This window comes from Sphaeramia orbicularis, chromosome 6 (assembly GCF_902148855.1).
Source record: "Sphaeramia orbicularis chromosome 6, fSphaOr1.1, whole genome shotgun sequence".
Taxonomy (NCBI): Eukaryota; Metazoa; Chordata; class Actinopteri; order Kurtiformes; family Apogonidae; genus Sphaeramia; species Sphaeramia orbicularis.
In genome coordinates, this window is record NC_043962.1 from 30651653 (window position 1) to 30669850 (window position 18198).

Consider the following 18198-nt stretch of genomic DNA (forward strand, 5'->3'; position numbering starts at 1 on the left):
TTTGACTCTTTGCATTGGCTTTGTTTTGGGCAAACAAAATCCCATAAGTTATCATGAAAAAATTTATGAAAATGTAAAAGGTGGTGAAGTATCTGAATTGCCTTATATGGTCTGAGTCCATAGGTTTGGCATGTTTATATGTCACGAGGGCCTGATGGTATTTGTGCCTCCTAGGCTGGGAAACTAGATATCCTTCTTTTGTCAAACCAGATGTCCAGAGATGTATCTATAGATAGGGGGAGACAATCACATTGGCCAAATGCTCTCCTGGCAAATCATGGTGCCTGTTTGATGCTGGACATTTTTAATTAAATCTTTTGACACAATCAAGACCGTGTCAGCGGAGCCTTCTTCATCTTCCTTACATCATCACTTTTTGGTAGACAACAGTGACTTGCATGTTTCTCATCAATCATATAAAACTTGTAAAATCTAATCAGAATAGTTAGAATATCAATCCATGACTGTACAGTATTTTTAAGGTTTGTATGTATGGGCATTGAAGTGGTGGGGCCCACAGTGAGATGTTTTTCATGGGGCCTCTAATCCCTGGAGGCACCTTAGAAGACCATGTAAGAGTTTTACAAACAGGTAGCAGACATATTACAACCTCAACAATTGAATTATTCTGTCTGTATTTATACACTGTTACCATGCTGCTGCCTCATCACCTTGTGTGCTACAAAGAGATGCTTATGATGATTAGCAGGCTAAGCTAGTAGTATTAGCACAGCTTTCAATCCGTCTAATGAACCAATCACAGCCGCGCTAAGAAACAGCCAATCAGAGCAGAGTGTGACGTCAGTCTGGGTACTACTGACATTATCCATTAATGACAAGAAGAGTGCTCGCGCAATTTATTTTCCCTTTCTCTTCAGAGTTGAATTTGCTTAAAACAACGATAAAGCATTGTTCCTGTAGAGTAAATGACTAAAAAGTGACGATGGCTCTCACGCCACACGTTTACTGGGCTCAACGCCATGACGACATTTATCTGCGGGTGGAGCTGACAGACGCACAGGTGAGACTCACTCATATACAGAACTGACACTCACCTGGACCACTGCAGACTGTTTCCACCTGGACTAATGTGAGCCTCCTGCTGGACTGAATTGTAAATTATACAAATAAGATTTTGCAGCCGCCGTTGGTCAATGTGATATGATTTGCAAATTAGATGACAAACAGAGATGCTTCATGGTGATAATGGATCTCCTCAAAGCACATAGCTAAGAGCTTTCATCAACCATCAGGTTTGAGGCCATGAAACCTGTTTATAGAGTCCCACAACTGATGAGCATCGTGGTTTTAGGAAAATGTGTTTTATAATCCTAAAATCAGCTTAACTCCAGGGACAAAATGTAGATGGAGTGGAGTGGAACATCATCAGCTCTTAGGAGAATGCTTTTCCTTTAACTTCATGTTGGTCCAAACGCTGTGATTGCCAATACACTTAGAAAATTCACACTTTAGTACTGTAAAACATTTCAATGTACAAAGCTAAAAATAACATATTACCAACAAATATACAGAAATTAGTCAGTATTCATGGGGTGGTGGTGGTGGTGGTTATAATTTAAGGGGGAAAATTAACTTTAAAATTCATTTAATATGTATGACTAGGAAAGGTTGTTGTGTTTCAGTCAGCAGGGTGAGACTGTGGAACAGATTCAACATGGAGTTAAAGCAATGTCCAAGCATGAAACAATTTAAAAGGAGGTACAAAGACACAATTTCTCAGAGGTACAGGGAGGAGGGAAGTGGTGGGTATCACTGGGGGTTATAAGGATGGACAAGTATGCAGTATGTATATCTGTGTGTGTGTGTGTGTGTGTGTGTGTGTATGGATTTACATATATGTATTATTGTATTATGTCACAGGTGTCAAACATGCGGCCCGGGGGCCAAAACCGGCCCGCAGGATGAATTTGCAAAGTACAAGTTAGGACATCGAACTCAAAAATAATATCATAATAACCAATAAATAATGACAACACCATTTTTTTCTCTCTTTGATTTACTGCAAAAAACATTAAAATATGGAAATATCCATATTTACAAACTATCCTTTAACAATAAAATGTGAATAACCTGAACAAATAAGAGAATTAAGCACAATTTTAACAATATTCTGCCTCTTACTAAATGTTTTGTGCCTTTGTAGATCTCATATGTAATGCACATGTATAAATGATAAGTCAAGGCATAATATAAATAAAATTGCACTTACATTTCTTAACAAATTGCATTTTTTTCAGGTTATTCACATCCTTTTTGTTTGGATAGTTTATAAATATAGATATTGGCATAACTGAATGTTATTTTTTGCACTAAGAGAATTTGAAGTTGTCGTTATTTATCGGCTGTCAAGCTATTATTTTCTTGGTTCAGCCCGCTGCAGATTAAATTGGACTGAATGTGGACCCCGGAAGAAAATGAGTTTGACACCCCTGTATTATGTGTTTATGTAAATCATATGACATTTGTTCAGAATAAAATAAAAACTAGAAACCAAATTATTAAATAATAAGTGTCAGGCATATTATAGTATATAGTATAGATATGCTTAGACTAAGAAGATTATTACTATAATTAATTATATAAGGAGAAGGGGTGGGAGTTTATAAGTTATGCTTCTTCACACTCCTTTTCAAATATGTATTATATGTCTTACGTTTAAGTGTTTGGTTATTTATTTCCTTCTGTTTTGACATTCATATTTGAAATAAATATATCAGTCAATCAATCAAACATTTAAGAGTCACCGTCATGTGGTTTGTTCTGCAAATTATGCAGCATGCAGGAACATGAACACACCAAGTCAGGGTGGGGATTGTGTGAAAGAGTATTCGCCAAATAGAGGAGGTTGTTCCAGTTAGTAATCAAATTTTACTTTACTATGTAGCTTTTTTATTTTAGAATATTTGATCAGACTGCAAAATATTGTATTGTTATCGATGGCTAAACAGGAAGTAATGTGATGTTTGTAGAATTGTCACTGCAGAAGGAAGTCCTTATCTGCCTTTTTCTTTTTGCAGAACATCAGTGTGAAAGTACATGAAAATGTGCTTCGGTTTAGAGGTAAGATGCATTTTCTGTGGGCGTATGTTTGTTTGACTACAAACGCTTTCATATATTTTTCTTTTGTTTAGCTCAGGGCCGTGGTGCAAAGGGGCAAAATGAATATGAGTTCAGTTTGGAGTTTCTTCTACCTGTAAAGCCAGAGGTGTGTATGCATTTTAAAGTTGGTGAAGTATGTGTATTTTTTTTATGTCTATAACACTCTCTTTTGGTTTACTGACTGTGCCCAGATAAGCTACAAGTCTACACAACGGCAGGTGAATATTACACTGCAGAAAGAGCAGCGTGGCTGGTGGGAAAAACTGACGGTGCATGAGCGCAAGCCAGTCTTCCTAGCACCTGACTTTGACCGCTGGCTGGACGAGTCAGATGCAGAGATGGAGATCCAAGAAAGGGTGAGATTAAAGTGGCTGCATGTTTTAACCTCAGTTGATATATTATTTCAATAGCATTATACTTACAGAGGGAAAAAATGCTACCACAGTGATAGAAACAAACTGTAGAAAAAGTACCAGAAAATAAGATTTTGTCAAAAATAATAAAGCAACACATTAAAAATGTGCCATTACTCTTCATTTTGAAAGGAGGAGAAACTGAAGGCTAAACATGGTCCAGATAATGGTGAGAACCAATATTAATAGTATCTCTATGTCAGGAAGTAGTTTCATGATATATTGCAAATTATTATGCTAATTCATGAATGGATGTCTAGAAATTGTATTTATTACCCATTTTGTGTAAACACTTCCCATCAATAGCTGTAGAATGTTATTTTGAGTAAAACATTTTGTCACATCTTTGTTGATGCAGTTTCTGTGTATGAAGTACCATAATAATTTTTTTTTATTCACTTTTTTTTAGCCTTTGACAACCCAAAATTAGGATTTTTGTTTTCATATAACTTGGTGCAGTTCCTTGGCTTTTCATGGATCTTTATAAACATGACTGTGCGACTTTTTATCTTTGGTCAAGGTAAGAGTGTATAAATGCACAGAAACTTAACCTTTAACATAGTTTTTATTTCTATTGTTTTAAGTATTTTTGCAATAGCCTTTGCTATCCTTTCAGATTTTCTATATGATACATTTCACTCCATATCGAAAGTGATGTTCTTCTGCCAGATCCTGGCGTCAGTGGAGGTCTTAAATGCTGCTTTCGGGGTTGTAAGAACACGAGTCCTTCCAAGTCTTATACAGGTATGAATTACTCTTTTACCAGCTTATTTGAAAGGTAGGGTAGGAGATGCTGGAAAAATGGTTTGAGCTAGCTACATTTTGAAAATACACAATTCAAAAGTCCAAACCCCTTTCTTCAGACTTCCTCCCGAAGCCATTGTATTGATTGTACTTGCAGAGGGGGGAGGGACAAATGGCAGTTGAATTTAACAGACATATCACCATTCAATCATTTCGATGGCCCAGTTAAAATGATTGGTGTTTTTTCAGTCCTGTCTGTTCCACAGGTGACTAAATTTTTTCTTTTTGTGTTACAGCATTTAATTAATTGGTTGCAACTGGGGTGTGAAGGGGATTTTAAGCAAAAGAGTAAAAAATGCTCCAGGAAAACATCTCCTACCCTACCTTTAAGTGTGAAACCTCTGTTGTTTAAGTCAAATACCATGACAGATCAAGCAGAATCACTAATAGTTATGCTCTTGTCTCTTGATTCTTCACTAGGTCGTTGGAAGGAATTTCATCCTCTTTATCATTTTTGGCAGCTTAGAGGAAATGCAGAACAAGCCAGTTGTGTTTTTCGTCTTCTACTTGTGGAGCTCCATTGAGATTATCAGGTAAGGATGCATCCATTGCTTGTGGTGAGCCATGAATTTAAAACTATCACAGTGCGTTTGGCATCTGTTTGCACTGGCTTCCCACTCAGCACATAAAGCAACAGGCCAATTATTATACATCCACTTACACACACAGCACCATCACATATGCCGAGTAAACCAAGCAGCAGTATATCAGCATGTCAGTTTGAGGATGGGTAGTTTAATACGAGTCAGTTCTTCCTGAAGTAACTCTGCTTCATTTTCAGGTATCCATTTTACTTGCTGAGCTATTGTGATATTGAGTGGAAAACCCTGACATGGCTGCGATACACAGTCTGGATACCACTGTACCCTTTAGGGGTTTTAGCTGAAGGTGAGCTTATTTACTTTTTTCTTTAAAATGATGATAGTGTGTAATATTTTTTTATGATCATTTCTATTTGAACCCCATTCAGCTGTGGCTGTGATACAAGCAATTCCCATGTTTGATGAAACTAAACTCTTCAGCATTCCTCTGCCCAAACCCATCGGTACCTCTGTCAGCTTCTCCTACATCCTTTACATCTATCTGGTTCTCATGGTTTTGGGTGAGTCTCTATTTAAATATCTCAGTTTATGTTTGAATACAGCCAATTTTGTTCTGATATTTTGTCCTCCACTGTAGGACTTTATATCAACTTCTGTCATCTCTACAAGCTAAGGATGAGGCGTATCCATACCAAGAAGAAAGCAACTTGAGCTTTGGGACACAAATCTATTCAAATACCTTTGCTGCCTCCACATCACTGGGGTAACCAGTTGAGAAATTTTCTGAAGCGATTTAAAAAAAAATAATAAAAATTAAACACTGAAATCCCTTTTGTCACAGTTACATGAACATCCTATAGATGATAGAAGTATTCATCATTTCATTTATGGTTTGTTTACTTTGGATCTAATATAGTAGTCCATATTGTATAGGTTAGTAAACAGCCATAGTATGTCATGAAATCTGACGTGTATGTGTTTTTTTTTCCATTCCTTATGATCTGGACTGTTTAATGCATTGGTATTGTTTCACTGTAAGGCCTACAAAGACAACTCAGACTCATTTATAACACCTACTGAATTTATTGTTTCATATTTCATAACCACCCCCTTAAACCTCAGGGATACTGCTGACTCACAGTATTTTGTCAATGTTCAACGTCCTGCTATAAATAAAAGCATTTCCTTCCTTTTTCTGATTTCCTGTTTTTGTAACACTGTGACTAATGTTAAGGCATTTTTTCGAGTTTTCTGTGAATGTCGCAGGTGTTTGACAGTAAAAATAAAGTACATTTTTGAATGATATTACAAAAAAACAAAAATATGTACATTCTAAAGTTTTACAGACATCTCACTGCCATGTGTAGATGGTGTCACAGTAGAGTGTGATGTTTCAGTTCTTCTTGTAAATTCTCAAAAAGACCATTTGATCCGTCTCCACTCTGATCCACACAGGCTGCTGTATTTCAGTCCATTTTCCATAATTCTCTCAGCTTGAGAAGTCAGTGTGCATGGGGACAATGTTATGATCAAATGCAGCATACTGGGAATCACCCGTGCTGGCCAGTTTAAGTTGCTGTGCAGCATGGGAAAGCTGAAAAGCAGCATCAGGATGAGCTGAGTCTGGGAGCATGGTGCACTCTCTCTCCAACAGTTCAGCGACTCCCTTCAGGAGCTCCCAAAACCCAAACGCCAATGCAGCCTTCCGCAGACGGTTCAGCTCCTGACAAGTTCAGACACAAAACATCTATGAAAACTCATGAAGACATCAAAACTGCACGACTATGAGCTCAAAGATGATTAAAGATACATTACCTTATAAAAGGTTTGAGTTTTATCTGGCAGTTTTCTTGCATTCCTCAGGATCTTCTGCACATCAGTCTGTAGAAAGAAGCCAGTGACAACCAGAAATTAAAAATATTTACTCAAGGCAAACAATATGGCCATTTTATATCACTACTAGTTAGATCACTGCTAAATTATTGTTAAACATAAATTAAGCCTAAAGGATGAGAGGAAGTCTTTCTCAAACTCACAGGAGGATCTGCTGTACCACGAAATTTCAATGAAGGACCAATGAAGGATCAAATTTTAAGGATGCATCCTCAGCTCTCTTCAGCTCCCACAATCCCATGTATGTCTTTTACAAATGCCTCCAAGTGAAAAAGCTGGTTATCAGAGAGTTTTTGAATGTACTGAATAGAAGGACCATGAAACTGTTTCCTTTAATGATTAAACTGATTAAATAGACACCATTACTCTTCTTGGTTATTTTATGGTAAGTGGTATTTGTATGAGTATATTGTACAGTCAAAAATGCACTGAAATGTAATATGTATATGATCATTGTTCTGTTGAATTAATTTTTTTGTACTAAAATTGCAAATTTGCTTTAGTTAGGCTGACTGAGTGAAATATGTAGCTGCCTTTTTTTTTCTTACCATTGTCATTTGAGTTTTCATCTCCCTCCATAAATAATCATGTCAGGTCAAATATATGTGGCACAGAAACAACAAAATTCGGGTTGGGGTGTTTTCTAAGCACACTCACTAGACTTGTTTCATTCTATGTTCTGATTGGTAGAAAACACATGATGTATAAATGTATCGATTACCAACAGAACATCTAAAACTGACAAACATCTACAGACTTCAGTGATCACCTGACTTTTCTTGTTGCATCACCAGTGTTGGGCAAGCTACTTGGAAAATGTAGTGAGCTAAGCTACCAGTTACTCTGCCACGAAAGAAGCTTCACTACACAGACGCTACCACCCAGTCAAATGTAGCAAGCTAAGTTACACAAACACCACAGAGGTAGCTCACTGCATGTGAAGCTACTTTAAGTTATGCCTTTGGGGAGAATACATTGGGGTAAATTGTGCCAGTGATTATTGAAGTAAAACAGAACATTTTAATCTCATAAACTGTAATGCTATATAAACGCAAGACAATTTCAATACAAAAATTACTCATTTAAGGTTTATTTAAATATTGTCACCCTATTAAACTATTGACATCAATCATATTTTCTAGTTTTTGGGAAAACACAAAAAAGTTAAATACAAATATATGGAACTTGGTACATTTCAGGCAAAAAGGCTTTGGCAATAGATGAGCGTTGACATACATAGAACGCTGTCTGTCACATATGTAACATAAGAGGCCACTTAACTGAATAAAACTCGGTCCCTTCAGAAAAATGTCAATGTGCAATCGTATAATTCAATGCATAATCAAGCACACTAATGGCTATGTACCATTTTAAACTCCATGCATCAAATGTTAGAGCATAAGAGAAAATCAACGCTCAAGCTACTTTTACCAGCATGGAACATTTGGGAATGGTTTTTCCTGCAGTGATAATGATGATCTGTGAACATAAAGGTTTAATAGCCTTGAAATGGCCTTTTCTACCTAACTTTAGCAACAATTTTCTTTTCAACACTTGTGAAAGCCATGAATGTTAAAGCCATGTTGGAGGCATGCTTCAGTCCCTCCTGAAAAACACCATTATGTGATCGCATAATTCAATACCTATGTCAAGAAAATAGCACACGTTATGGGGGTCCACATTTTTTCAAAAAGGGCAAAAATAATGTCCTGTGAACACAAAGGCTCTAATTGAAGGGTCTAGGCCTACTACTTAACATCCCACTTGTCGATGCTGCAGCCCTGTATGTCGTCTTTTTATAAGTGCATGGCATGATGGGTTTTGGTCTAAAATTAAGAATGTCAAATAGTTTTAGTGATAAAATGTAAGCGTACAATATACATTCATTCAGTATCCGAACCCGCTTTATCCTCACAAGGGTTACAGGGGTTGCTGGAGCCTATCCCAGCTGCTTATGGGTGAAGGCAGGGTACACCCTGGACATGTCACCTTATCATCGCAGGGCGGACATATAGAGACAGACAACCAATCACACTCACATTCACACCTATGGGCAGTTTAGATTAACCCATTAACCTTTCAGTGCATGTCTTTGGATGGTGGGAGGAAGCCAGAGACCACCAAGGCCAAATAATGTTTTTATCCAAGAATTTGCTGAGCTAGTATCTGGTTTTATTTCAAAGTTTGACAGAATTCTAATTTTAGGTGATTTTAACATACATGTGTGCTGCCCTGCTCAGCCTCTTGTTTCTGATTTTATGGATACATTGGATTCTTTTAATCTCACACAGATCATAAATGAACCCACACACTCAAAAGGTCACACACTTGATCTTATAATTCATCTCGGTCTCAATCCTGACAACCTCGAGTTTAAGGATATCTGTGTGTCGGACCATAAAGCAATTTTATTTAATGTTATTTTATCCAAACCACCTTTTAGTCACCATTTACCCCTTCGTCGTCGTGCTTTTAACTCTGTGTCTGCTAGTCAGTTTTCGGAACGTTTTAATACTGCTTTTTTAACTGCTTTTAATCCTAATTTTAACATAGAGGAGCTGGTATCCCATTTTAACCAAACCTGCCAAACTGTCTTGGACTCTGTCGCTCCATTTAAAGTTAAAAAATCCCAGAGTTCACCACAGCCCTGGCTAAATGAGACCACAGCTGAACTGAAAAGAGACTGTAGGAGAAAAGAAAGGCAATGGAAGAAAACAGGCCTACATGTCTTTTTAGAAAATTGGAAAGTTGCAACAAAAAATTATCAAAAAGCAGTTAAGGAAGCAAGAGCGCGTTTTTATTCAAACTTAATTTTAGCGAATCGTTCTAACCCCAGAATTTTATTTAAGGTTATAGATTCGATCATTACCCCTTCCCCCTGTCATTTTACTGACACCTCGCAGGACATGTGTGAGGTGTTCTTAAAATTCTTTTTTAACAAAATTAAAAACATACAGCGACAAATCACCCCCCCAGATTGTATTTTAGATACAGGTAGGGAAACTTTTAGTTATTTTAAAAATTTTGAACCAGTTTCACTGTCGTTTTTAACTGAAATAATCTCTCATATGAAATCAGCTACGTGCAGTCTTGATGTCATCCCCACTAAATTTCTTAAAGAGGTTTTAGACACAGTTGGACCCAGTATTTTATCAATCATTAACAAGTCTTTATTACAAGGCACTGTCCGCCCTTCTTTTAAACATGCTGTGGTCCAACCCCTTTTAAAGAAACCAAACCTTGATCCCTCTGATCTTAATAATTTTAGACCTATTTCTAAACTCCCATTTTTATCTAAAGTTTTAGAGAAAGTAGTTTCAACCCAGCTTTTAGCTTTTATGTCTGATTACAACCTCTTTGAGAAATTTCAGTCTGGTTTTAGAGCTTTACACAGTACAGAAACTGCCCTCCTCAAGGTCACCAATGACCTTCTTTTAACAGCTGACAGAGGAGAGAGCCCTATTTTAATTCTTTTAGATCTCAGTGCCGCCTTTGACACTGTGGATCATAATATTTTAATCGAACGTCTTAGAACCTGGGTTGGCATCAGAGACACTGCTCTTAGCTGGTTTTATTCTTACCTTTTAGACAGAACCTTTGCGGTCACCATAGGCAACCACACATCTTCCAAAGCCCAGATTGCCTGTGGTGTACCGCAGGGTTCAGTTTTAGGCCCGATTTTATTTTCTATTTATATGCTCCCACTTGGTGAGATTTTTAAATGCCACAACATCTCCTTTCATTGCTACGCGGACGACACACAGATACACCTGCCCCTGAGACCGGATGACCCCAGAAGCCTAGCTGCTGTGTCTGACTGCCTCAATGATGTAAGCCGTTGGATGGCCCAGAACTTCCTTCAACTAAACAGCTCCAAATCAGAAGTCATACTATTCGGTCCACCAAACTCCACCATTGCAATAAAAAATAGCCTCGGTCCCCTCTCCTCAAACATTACTCCCACCGCAAGAAATCTCGGGGTAATATTTGACTCAGACCTCTCCTTCCAACTACACATTAATAAAGTTATCCAATCCTGTTTTCTCCAGCTACGAACTATTTCCAAAATCAAACCAATAGTCCCACACCACAACCTAGAAACAATCATCCACTCATTCATATTCAGCAGACTTGACTACTGTAATTCTCTTCTGTCTGGCATCAGCCAAAAATCACTGTCTCGCCTCCAATTGGTCCAGAACGCAGCAGCTAGGCTTCTCACTGGTTTTAGCAGACACCATCATATCACTCCCATCCTCGCATCCCTCCACTGGCTCCCTGTATGTTTTAGAATTGATTTTAAGATTTTACTGATCACTTTTAAAGCTCGAATGGGCCTGGCCCCAAGTTATATACAAGAAATGCTAGTTGACTACGAGCCAGCACGCAGCCTTAGATCCTCGGGCAGAGGGCTCCTGGCTGTTCCGAAGTCGAGGCTTAAATCAAAAGGTGACCGGGCATTTTCCATCAGGGCCCCTCAACTTTGGAACGGCCTGCCCGAGGAGATAAGGCTTGCGGAATCAGTAACATCTTTTAAATCACTTCTTAAAACACATTTTTATAGAATTGCTTTTATGTGATGTCTACTGCCTTTTTAACTTTAATTTTTAGTTTTAATTTTAAATTTGATCTTGTTTGATAATTAACTTGTTCATACATCTCTCTAATTGTGTTGGTTCTGTTTTAGTGTTTTTATTTTCTTCGTGTATCCTGCTGTTGTGCCCTCTGTCAAAGCACTTTGTAAACTTTGTTTTTAAAGGTGCTATACAAATAAAGTTATTATTATTATTACCTGGAGAGAACCCACACAGACACGGGGAGAACATGCAAACTCCACACATCGTATGGTGTTGGAATTGAACCCAGGACCTTCTTGCTGTGACACACGAGTGCTATCCACTGCACCACCGTTCACCATTCAATATACAATTTAGGGCTGCACGATTTTGGCAAAAAAAAAAAAAATCCAGATTTTTTCCTCTAAAAACTCGATTTTCGGTTTTGATTTCAATTTTTGGGTAAAACTACAAAAGACAACAGAAGTCAGCATGTCATTTTTGTGAGCAGCCCACAATGCAAGGCACTGCTCTGACCTGAAATCTGTGATGGTATCATGTGATTAACCCACAGAAGTTTATTTTTTCTTAATTAAATCTTTATTGAATGGAGTATACAAACAGTGTATACAACAAGAAAATAACATAAGTTTGCCAGGGGGAATACACTATAACACAATGTCCAAATCAGAGCAAATACTTATGTTTTTAATAGCCTTTTTGTTTCCAGATTTATCTAACAGCTTTAAATAAAGTTCAGCATCTTTCAAAAAATAAATAATATTTGGTTTTGTGTTACAGAACTTACATTTGTGAATGAAAAATTTAGCAAGTAAGAGAACTAAATTTATTTATTTATTTATCCCCCCCCCCCCTCTTTTTTGGGTATCTGGGCCCACAGAAGTGATACCAATGTGGTTCTGTTTAAACTGGAGGATCCGTGCGTCGAACAGACCAACCCAGGACACGCTGGAGGGATTCTATGTGTGGAGCTGGTGGATGTGTGTGGGCACAGGGCTGTGTGGGCTCCTCTGCTGAGGCTGATGACCCCGAGACCCAGACCCGGTTCGGAAGAAGACAGTACGGTACGGTACAGATCCAGGACAACGGAAGATGAATGATCCGCATGCAGTTATATTTCAGTTGCGGGATCGGTGCGTGAAGCCACGGCTTACATTGCTTTAAGTACTGCGGGCTCATTAACACGTTTAAAGTCCAGTCATTACACGGACTTCTGTGACAGACCGCTGTCACTGATAGGAGGAGGAGCCTACGGTAGCCCGCAAGCGCGCGGCCCGGAGGCACGAGAGAGATGAAATCGATTTTACGATTTCCCTTTTTTAAAAATCGGCCTAATTAAAAAATCAGATTTCGATTTAAAATCGATTAATCGTGCAGCCCTAATACAATTACTATAAAATAATATGTTGAAAATAATCATAAGTGGTGACTTGTGCCACTGGCACAACTTAACCCAGGCCCTTTGGCACAAATCACCCCAGGCCCACCATTTTGAAAAACTAGCATGATCCAGCAGTTCAGAGCTAACATCATGTGTATCACATATAGACTCATTGTGTAACCTACTAAAGCATTAAAACAAATGTGAAATGTTTTTAAACTTGTCTATAGTTGTTCAGACACAAGAATCAACAAGAAAAGCACTCAGAGAGCGCAGACCTCTGCCAAGAGAGATCTGCCCCCCCCCCCCCCCCCCCCCCCCCCGATTCCCACCAAAATTTAATCATTTCTTCCTTGTGCCAGTACCAACATTTCCTGAAAATTTCATGAAAATCCGTCCATAACTTTTTGAGTTATCTTGCTAACACACAAACAAACAAACATGTACGCACACACACACATAAAGCAAAGTGATCACAATACCTCCTCACGGAGGTAAAAAACCTTGATCATAGAAATTTTACTTTGAAAGGCAAAATAACTGTTTTTTGAGCTAAAATGTGCTTACCTCCCATGCCATGTGTCTCTCTTCTTTGTAGAATGAGTAAAATGGCTCTTGGTCACATGACCAATTTCTTCTATGGTTTTCTAGAAACAAGGGGTGGCTCTACTTCCCCCCGGTACAAATCACCCCACTCTCCCCTATTATCTACAAACTGCTCCTAATCAAGTCATGATAATTTTATAATAGTGACCAAAATTATTGATGGATTTTTGGGTAAACTAAATGGAGTAGTCTTACATGTCCCTGTTTCGAAAACAGGGCATTTTTCTGGACTGCTTAAAAAACAAAATGCAAAAATTGAGAGTATACCCACTTCTCCAGGGACCAGTACACCACTGACAAACTGGTTACTTTGGTGCTTGTGTCACAGCCATTAACCAGAGAAACAGAGAGGGGCAACTGGCTGTAATGCTCTTTACTGTGGGTTTGGCGGCTCTGAAAAGAGCCTCTGTGGTGATCACTGTCACACACCTCAGCCAACAACCATCCGATGTTCAGCAGAACACCGTTTCCCTCTCCAGTGAAGTGAACGCCATCATCTGACAGGTGCTCCAGGGTGATACCAGGTGTCTGGTGCAGGTCTCATTTCCAACTCCTCCATGGAAACTCAGCCCCACATGACGCACCTGGTTCGCTCAATTCTGTATCCACTGCCTGCTCACTGGTACTGACAGCAACCACTCGGCAGGAGGTAGGGGAAAATCAGTAAGGAAGTGGGGAAAAGCTCCACCACTGCCCGGATTCTGCTACGCCGTCCACAAGCGCAGGCACGGTGCTTCAAAGAATGTGCACGACAACGTTCCAGTAAACCACGCCCACTCCGGGCGAAACGCCTGGTTTGTAGTGAGCCCCGTGCAGACAGAATCTGTATCCCTGTTCCAAACAATCTTGAGTGCTTGTGCTGTGCATTATATAATAGCATTTTTCTAGACTACAAACTGCTTCTCCGCTGTATATAAAAATAGCTTCTGTGGTCGTTACCACGCTATTTCATCAATAAAAGAGTTAAGCTACTGAAACGTTACTTGATTCAGGAAATAGAGACGTTACCGCCAAGCTACTGAGAATTGTAGTTAGTTACTAGCTTTGCTACAAGTAGCGATGCTACTGCCCAACACTGTGCATCACCATGAGATACAAATTTTGATGCCTGCTTTTGTACTGTTCTCTCATATTTAACATGGCTTGTACACAGGAGCTAAATACAACTTACTCAGATAAGCTACTCAGAATTCCACATACGATTAAAAACCAACAATTTTAGTTAAATATTTCTGAGGACTTAAAACCCATGTTGTGATGCAGTGTTTTAATAAGAACCTTCGGGTGTTTACCTGTAATCCACTGGCTTTAATCCACACAGTAACGTTCTGGGCATAGCTTCGTTTGACTGGGGGCTGTAGGGGGAAAGGACTTTTACTGTCATCCTCTCCATATGGATTTTCTGCAGCTTCTGAAAGACAGACGGATCACAAAACATCAGAGTGAGCTGGTCTAACATCACAGCTGTTCAACTGACAATCATTGACTGCGTCAATACATGCATATACAATGAGGTGTTTGTACTTCAGAAATAACCCATTAAATCATTTACCTGTATGTCTTTACTATGTTAAAATGTTTAAATGCAGCAGAAACGTCATAATTTTCTTAACACACCATATGGGAGTTTGCTGTAATTATACTGTACAGTTTAGGTCCTTTATTGTGTTTTAGTTTAGTTTAAATTGTTTTAACTGTACAGTTTACTTTATTTCATTTTGGTTTAGCTTACCTGTTTACATTTGTCATGTGAAGGGAACTCACAAAATAAGAATTTCATTGCTCAGTACTACTGTTTATACAACAATAAACATCTTGAAACTTGTCTTAAGAGAACCTCGATATGCTGAATGCATGCTAGTTTACCTGAGATTGGTCCTAAATGCGAAATCTTGCCGAGCCAAGGCAGAGGCTCTGAACCTGGCTCAAACAGAGACATCATCAGATTCGACTTCTTCTTGCTGTCTGCTTGAGAGTACAGCATGCCATACCATTCTGGTCTGAAGAGAAAAAAATAACATGCAGGTTAAAGGTGCACATAAATTGAACAGCTGTTAATATTTAAATACACCAAAAACAGAAGTAATACAATTTAAATATTTGTGCTGTAACTTACCCAAGTTGGACCAGTGCCACCATGCCCTCAACTTTCAAACTGCCATGTAAAAGTACACAAAAGTTTGGACTTTTTCCTGCCATTTGACTGGATGAGGGTTCCTCCTCAAGCTCTTCTGCAGTTCCAGCACCAACTTCATCCACCTCTGAAATGAGTGACCCCACCCATCACATTAGAAACATCCTTGGGGACTCATAATAGTTGATATTTTGGTTTTAAAGCTAATCTAAACACAACAAAATTTACATTATTACAATGGATGTGTATATGTGCAATACATGTACATTTACAGCAAAATCACCAAGTAGTTTAAATATTAAAAATCATTTCAACTCTTCTCTCATAGGTTTGTTTTATCAGTATACCAGTGAATGAATAAAGCACTGGGTATCTGTCATAATCTGTCAATTACTACATTTAAAATGATACAGAATATTAAACACAAACCTTTATTCACAGCAATAGGTAGAACCAAGTGTCTGGATATGACAGGAGGACTGGCGATATCAGCGATTTCAATGAAGCCCATGATTTCCAAATCTGAACGATGTGCCACAAAATAAACATGTAAAAAACGTAAAAAAAAAACTTAAACCAAACTCTAGAATTTGAAGCCATCTGATACCTGTGTTGACATTTCGTGGCATGGGATCAACCTCATCATCTACTATGATGGGCTCGGGTCGAGGAAACACCTGAACATCGGACGACAGGTTCCCACAGTGCAGCACAGCATGGAAAGGGGAGTAGGCATGGTCAATAAGCCTCCTGGAGAAGTTAAAAAGTATATAGGTAGAGTGTTAAATATGACATTAAGAGAGTTTGCAGTTTTTCATTTTCTGTTTTACATTTACATATAAGTTCTGAGATTTTTCATACCCAAACATGGCCTGCACACTCTTCATGCAAAGCGGCCCCTCCATAGTGAAGATCTGTCCATCCCCTCCACTAAGACGCAGCAGCTCCTCCAAATTGTCCATGCCGTCTGTCATCTGTAACTACAATTACCAAGCACAGCATTTTTATAGGAAGAAAATCTACTGCAAGTGCTAAACTGTAGACATTTACATGGACTGATCAGAAAAACACTCTGCATGAGTTAATTCTGTAGTGATGATGCATATTTTGAAAAATCAGCCGGGGGGGGGGTGTTATTCGTTTCTGCTTGCATTTTACTTTTCTCCCTTTTAATCTCAACTATTATAATTTAATCCATCTTCTTAAAATGAGGTATATTCTGAAGAAATTTGTGGTCAGGTGTGCAGAAATGGGTAAATGGTGGTAATTGTGGGAGGGAACAAACAAGGGTTTTTTGTTCATGTTTGCATTGTTAAGCTGTTACACTACAAAAACAATAGTGACACTGATAAATGTATCCCTTACCTCCTCTGCATTTGCGATACACATGACAAAAAGTTTGGTTGGAAAAGGGAAAGGAAGGGGGAACTTCTTGTCATCGCCACGCTGCTTCAATGTTTGTAGGGAATGGCGGAGAGAACCTTTCCCAATCCCCAGAGACCCATCAGTAACCAGCACCACCTACAGGACAAACAAAGGAGGTACATAAACAATAGTATTATTAAAACGTGTATAAGAAAATAAAAGCACTGAAGAGGTGTAAATGACTACATGGTGTTTTGAGCGTTTTTTGCAACATACCTGACAGGGACAAGCATTGCCCCACTCCTGTTGTACAACATTATTTACTCCATGAAGAGCTGATTCCACACAAGTCTTATCATAGTCCTCCAGATTACTCAGAGCCTCCTATACAGAAAAAAAAAAAAAAAAAAACAATCACAAAATTCTCCAAAGTCCTCTAAGGAAGCAAAACATTTCTGTCTTCATACTTCAAACCTGAGGCAGACTCTACCTGTAAGGCATTGTAATCTCTGGTGAAAGGCACCAAGAGCTCCCACAAAGATGAAAATGCCATCAGTGCTGTGAACTCCAACCGGTAGTTTGATGCCATGTGTTCAAACAACATGTTGAGTCCGTGAACAGCCAGGTTCTTCCTCTGAAACTCCTCACTGCCGTCCAATGACACTGGCCGCGTCATGGACAAAGACACGTCCATTAACACCACGGTGGGCATGGTTCACAGCTGATACAGATTTCTAACACTTAAATGACCAACCACTGCAATCCCACTAAAAGAAAAGAAATGTAAAATATATATGTCACGGCAGGTTCAACGTAACAATTTCTGCATATTAGGCTAGTTGACGTTTACTACCTTACACTGTTGACTCTGTATGCCATGACAGCTGTGTTACTACATCACAAGTTAAGTAAGAACCGGGTCATTCTATTGTTATTTTAACATGGGTAACAACTATAAACGAGGTTTGAGCTGCCGAAACGCTAGCAATATTATCATTTGTAATCTTCTCACTACTTTTACGGTTTCTACACGCTAGCTCACCTCAGGCTATGCTAACACTTTTCACTGTCAAATGTAGCCCCGAAAAAAAAAACAACTACAAAAAACACCGTGGTGGCTATTTAATGCGTTGAAGAAAATAAATGAGCTCAACTTTATGGCGAGTAAGTGTCGAAAATAAAACAACAAAAGAATGAACAAATACGTGCCTTTAAATACTTCTCTGCCCATACAATCGTTTAACATCAGGGAGCATCAATGAAATCTTCCGGGTGGAAACTATGTGCTATTGTACAGGGTTCCTATATGGTATGATTTTACTAAGAAAAAGTACTACTACTACTACTACTACTACTACTACTA

The 18198-nt window shown here is 38.7% G+C and overlaps 2 protein-coding genes across 4 annotated transcripts; one reads left to right on the plus strand and one right to left on the minus strand.

Moving 5' to 3' along the window:
- The first annotated feature begins 815 nt into the window (after positions 1-815).
- Positions 816-6071, plus strand: hacd3 (3-hydroxyacyl-CoA dehydratase 3). Its single transcript, XM_030136106.1, has 11 exons — positions 816-1021; positions 3039-3081; positions 3153-3226; positions 3312-3476; positions 3666-3702; positions 3943-4053; positions 4150-4277; positions 4758-4870; positions 5119-5225; positions 5308-5439; positions 5517-6071. The coding sequence occupies exons 1-11, from the start codon at positions 944-946 to the stop codon at positions 5588-5590; spliced, it is 1062 nt and encodes a 353-aa protein (XP_029991966.1). The 5' UTR covers positions 816-943; the 3' UTR covers positions 5591-6071.
- Positions 5691-18100, minus strand: ints14 (integrator complex subunit 14). Of its 3 annotated transcripts, none has more exons than XM_030136102.1 (12): positions 18045-18100; positions 17326-17602; positions 17112-17219; positions 16836-16991; positions 16332-16450; positions 16078-16220; positions 15900-15992; positions 15453-15597; positions 15203-15336; positions 14629-14747; positions 6695-6760; positions 6369-6602 (listed from the first exon to the last, which is right to left on the minus strand). In XM_030136102.1, the coding sequence occupies exons 2-12, from the start codon at positions 17545-17547 to the stop codon at positions 6369-6371; spliced, it is 1539 nt and encodes a 512-aa protein (XP_029991962.1). In that variant the 5' UTR covers positions 17548-17602; positions 18045-18100. The 3 variants fall into 3 exon arrangements, with proteins under 3 accessions (XP_029991965.1, XP_029991962.1, XP_029991963.1); XM_030136103.1 differs by lacking the exon at positions 18045-18100 and adding an exon at positions 17689-17712; XM_030136105.1 differs by lacking the exon at positions 18045-18100 and having other exon boundaries at positions 5691-6602; positions 17326-17547.
- Between the last annotated feature and the right edge of the window lie 98 nt (positions 18101-18198).

Coding starts and splice junctions, on each gene's coding strand:
- hacd3 (XM_030136106.1), top strand. CDS start 944: ATGGCTCTCACGCCACACGTTTACTGGGCTCAACGCCATGACGACATT. Junction 1,022..3,038: donor TGGAGCTGACAGACGCACAG/GTGAGACTCACT, acceptor TTCTTTTTGCAG/AACATCAGTGTGAAAGTACA. Junction 4,278..4,757: donor TCCTTCCAAGTCTTATACAG/GTATGAATTACT, acceptor ATTCTTCACTAG/GTCGTTGGAAGGAATTTCAT.
- ints14 (XM_030136105.1), bottom strand. CDS start 17,547: ATGCCCACCGTGGTGTTAATGGACGTGTCTTTGTCCATGACGCGGCCA. Junction 17,220..17,325: donor GAGATTACAATGCCTTACAG/GTAGAGTCTGCC, acceptor TTTTCTGTATAG/GAGGCTCTGAGTAATCTGGA. Junction 16,451..16,835: donor GTATCGCAAATGCAGAGGAG/GTAAGGGATACA, acceptor TGGTAATTGTAG/TTACAGATGACAGACGGCAT.